This window comes from Lygodium microphyllum, chromosome 23 (genome assembly GCF_053477565.2).
Source record: "Lygodium microphyllum isolate KBCC chromosome 23, Lygodium_microphyllum_v1.1.10, whole genome shotgun sequence".
NCBI classification, from domain to species: domain Eukaryota; kingdom Viridiplantae; phylum Streptophyta; class Polypodiopsida; order Schizaeales; family Lygodiaceae; genus Lygodium; species Lygodium microphyllum.
Window position 1 is genome coordinate 60,950,451 of NC_141157.1, and position 3,734 is coordinate 60,954,184.

At 44.9% G+C, this 3,734-nt stretch overlaps 1 protein-coding gene across 3 annotated transcripts; it reads left to right on the top strand.

The window, feature by feature from the left end:
- Window positions 1–308: 308 nt before the first annotated feature.
- On the top strand, window positions 309–3,365 carry LOC148016242 (uncharacterized). Of its 3 annotated transcripts, XM_087664350.1 has the most exons (4): window positions 602–700; window positions 786–1,678; window positions 1,832–2,107; window positions 2,192–3,365. In XM_087664350.1, exons 2-4 carry the CDS (start codon window positions 908–910, stop codon window positions 2,876–2,878), a joined length of 1,734 nt encoding a protein of 577 aa, XP_087520476.1. In that variant the 5' UTR covers window positions 602–700; window positions 786–907; the 3' UTR covers window positions 2,879–3,365. The 3 variants fall into 3 exon arrangements, with proteins under 3 accessions (XP_087520474.1, XP_087520475.1, XP_087520476.1); XM_087664348.1 differs by having other exon boundaries at window positions 309–1,678; XM_087664349.1 differs by having other exon boundaries at window positions 309–1,678; window positions 1,835–2,107.
- The last annotated feature ends 369 nt before the right edge of the window (window positions 3,366–3,734 follow it).

Below are 3,734 nucleotides of genomic sequence, written 5' to 3' on the forward strand. Positions count from 1 at the left end.
ATCCCTCTGAAGGAGTCTTCTTCAGTCCTGCTCCCTAAAGATCCCCCCCCCCCCCCCCTTCTCTCTCTCTCTCTCTCTCTCTCAGGATGTCTCTCAGAGAGAGGCTAGCCCTCCGGAAGGCTCTGCCGCTCTGCCTAGCGCATGTCTTGCTGGGCAAATCCATGTAGCAAGCCCGGCAGTAATGCACACGTACGGCCCCGCACGTACCTTACCCCAATTACGCACGCTTGGCACGAATCATAATCTGTGTGAAAGCGTCCCGATTATCATTTATGATCATTATCATCACCATATGTGGTACATCCGTGCAATTATGTCGTTATGGTCCCATAAACCTATTATTATCAGGCGGCTCCCCTTCTAATCATATTGCATGCATATCCATATGTCGTATAGTGAGTGATCTTTTCTGCAGGTTCTTCTCCTTCCTTTTTATCTCGTTCGATCCGCTTCCATTTACAGCAGCATCTGTCAGCAGCCGATGCAGAAAAATATGCTTCATGACATTTTCTCAGCTTCTTCCAGCTGCTGCACCAATGGCGGCCATCACAGCTCATCATTAAAGATGCAGAGCCCAGCTTTTCCAAGAGATAACTGCAACAGCAGCGGAAGCTTCTTCCATGATCATGATTATGAGGTTGATCATACTGTCCACGATGATAGTACATACCCATTGCTCCCCACTCATAATGAATTAGAGGTAGAATCACTAAGCCCTGATCCTTTAATGTCTGCCCTAGAACAATACAATTGTTGCATTGAAGCTGCAGCTCCTTCCTCTGCAGCTTTAGCACAGCCAGGCAAGCTTCAATCACCATTGCCTTATCCATTAGATGGGGGCCAGCTGCATGATCACAAGCTAACCTACCTTCTCAATCAAGAGGGAATCAGTGATGGTCAGAAGTGCATGGATTTAGATGGACTGGAGGCCATTGTTGGCCAAAGTGTGCTATATGGGAGCAACTACAAAACAAGCTCTTCTTCTTTTTCTTTTTCTTCTTGGTCAACAATGTCTGCCAGCCCAAATTTACCACGTTATAATCACACATCAGTTCCTCCCGGAGGGGCTGTTGCAAGCATCATCTCCAAACATTCTCAGTATACCAATATTCCACCTACATGCAAGCCCCAATCTGAGCCCACATGCACCTGGATACCATGCAAGGAATCATTCATGGTCTCAGTACAGGACGGTAATTCTTGCTTTAATTCAAGCTTGCAGAAGCTGAGCCCATTATCAAAAAAGTATAGGCTGTCCAGCTTGCTAATCACTGGTGATCCTACAAGCCATGCGACATTTGATCTGAATGCAGAGGAGTCCATGCTAATTTGTCACCCAGCGTACACGCCAAAGGGCATTAAGGGTGTGGGAGATTTCCAGCTTGGCACGAGAATGATCTGTCCTGATCAGCATATTATTGCAAGCAACTGTGAAGAAAGCATCACGAGATCCCATCACAGATCTATTCAACTGGAATCTCTCACGTCAAAGGCAGAGGCAGCCAAGTCCGGTGCAGTAATTAAGGTTGCTGGTGCTGCCATGCAGGTTAATGAAGCATGTGGAGAAAACACTAAGCCTAATACTGGCGTCACACGCTCTAAGCCTCTTCTTAAGAGACAAGGTTCTCGATTTAATCATCTCAAGAGTACTACAGCTACCAAGGGTTCAGCCAAAGAGGTCAGTAAACAATCTTATAAGCCCATTCGTGACACTAAGTCAGTGATGGATATCGACATTCAACACATGTTTCAGGGAGTAGTTTCTATTGGCAATACTGCAGCCATAGATGTCATGTCTGATACTAACACTGCTCAAGCTATGTTGTCACAGCAGAAGCTTATTGCAGGCATCGATCATGAGGGCTTGATCCGCTCATCCACCTACATGAGGCAGAAGCCTATCAGGTCCAAGAGAACTAGTGTGCACTCTTACAAGCCTACCAATGCAAAACTAGACCGCCAGCTGCAGGTGCCTAACATGCATCCAAAGGCAGCTGAAAAGGGTGCTAGGAGTAAATCTAAACCCAGCAATATTGATGCAGAAGTCAAGCCGGGTCACAATGAAGCAACCAAGGCTGACAGCAACCCTCAATATATGACCACTAAGGTAGGGAGAGCAGGTAAATGCGCTTGCACCAGCTCCATGGAGATCACTAACGCCGACTTTTGTTGTGCTGTATCGTGTCTGCAGCAGGGATCACCCAGCATGACAAGTATACTGGATCACATTGAGAAAGGCTGCAGCGCTAGCTGCAGCTATATTTCAAAGGGGCCTTCTGAAGGAAAGGAAGCTACTAGTATGCTCTCTAAGCCCAAGCCCAATATGATTCCAAAAGGTTCTGAATCAAATGCGCAGGCATGTAATAAGGATCATATTGATATTAGGGCTGCCAATATGCTACTAAATATAGAGGGGATAAGATCAGCTGGTTGCTCATGCAAAAAAGGTTGTGGATCAGGAATTAGGGATCATGTGAATGTAATCATGGAGGATCATAATACTAATCTGCGTCACGTCAAATCCATGACCAAAGGAAGTGAAAGTGGTGATCAAGGATTAATGTGCAGTAGATGCAGCAAGGCTAAGTCCATGTTCAGAGGTGTAAGGAGGAGGCCATGGGGGAGGTGGTCTGCAGAGATAAGGGACCGCATTGGCAAGTGCAGGCATTGGCTGGGGACCTTTGACACAGCAGAGGATGCAGCTAGGGCTTATGATGCAGCTGCAAGGAAGCTCAGGGGGTCCAAGGCTAGAACCAACTTCACATTGAATGCCCAATCAGCCAGCAATATCGCTAAAGCTGATCCTAATGCAGATAGCCCTAATTCTTTGCCAAAAAATTCCAGCCCTAATGACTTGCTGATTAATGGCCAGCACTAATCCTCATGCAGGTAGTTCTGCCAATCCTCATCCAAGTTCAGCTGCAGTGCCCCAATGTAGGAGGCCTGACTTCGAGTCCCTCTTAATTAGCCAGGATCCAAGCGAGCCTAGCCAAGACTTGGCTAGTCTCAATCCCTCATTTTAACACATGGAAAGAAGGGTTAAACGAGAGATCTGAATGGACACCATATGGTTACTAACCTTTCAGCTTCTACAGTTTTGAGATAGATGGCTTGGAAAATTGGTAGCTTTGAGGGCCATTTTTAATCTGTTTTTTTGAGTATATTTTTGTCAAATAATCTTAAAACATCACTAAGAAAAAATCTTAGCGAATGTTCAAATTGAAGGTTGTATCATCTTCCAAAAATGTTTCCTGGTGAGTATTATCTAAATCATGCCAATAGGCGCTCCACCTTTTTCTTCCTTATCGTTACCATAACATGTATCAATGCACAAGGCACTTTGATTTTATTCACTGAGAGTACCTTAGCAGTCAAAGAAATGTACAGAAATATAAACGTCATGATTGTTGAGAGATTGTGTGAATTTCACCAGAGCAGCTGCTTTGTTAATGCAATGAGAAATGAGCGAACGGTGATGTTTAATGTGCTCGAGTTGTGGTTGCCCATGATCTCTTGGATGGACATCAATAGCCGCATTGAAGCATTTTGAACACGGTTTGGTACTTTGTTACTAACCTAATTTTCATGTTTGGATTTGATTTGTTACGCCAGTGGTGTTCGTGTATTCATTGTCCTCTCGCAAAAACTATTAATATATATGGGTTGAGCAAAGTGTGTAAATATGCGAAGTTGCAACACAAAGCAATGCGTGCATACACGAGTACTGTCGAACA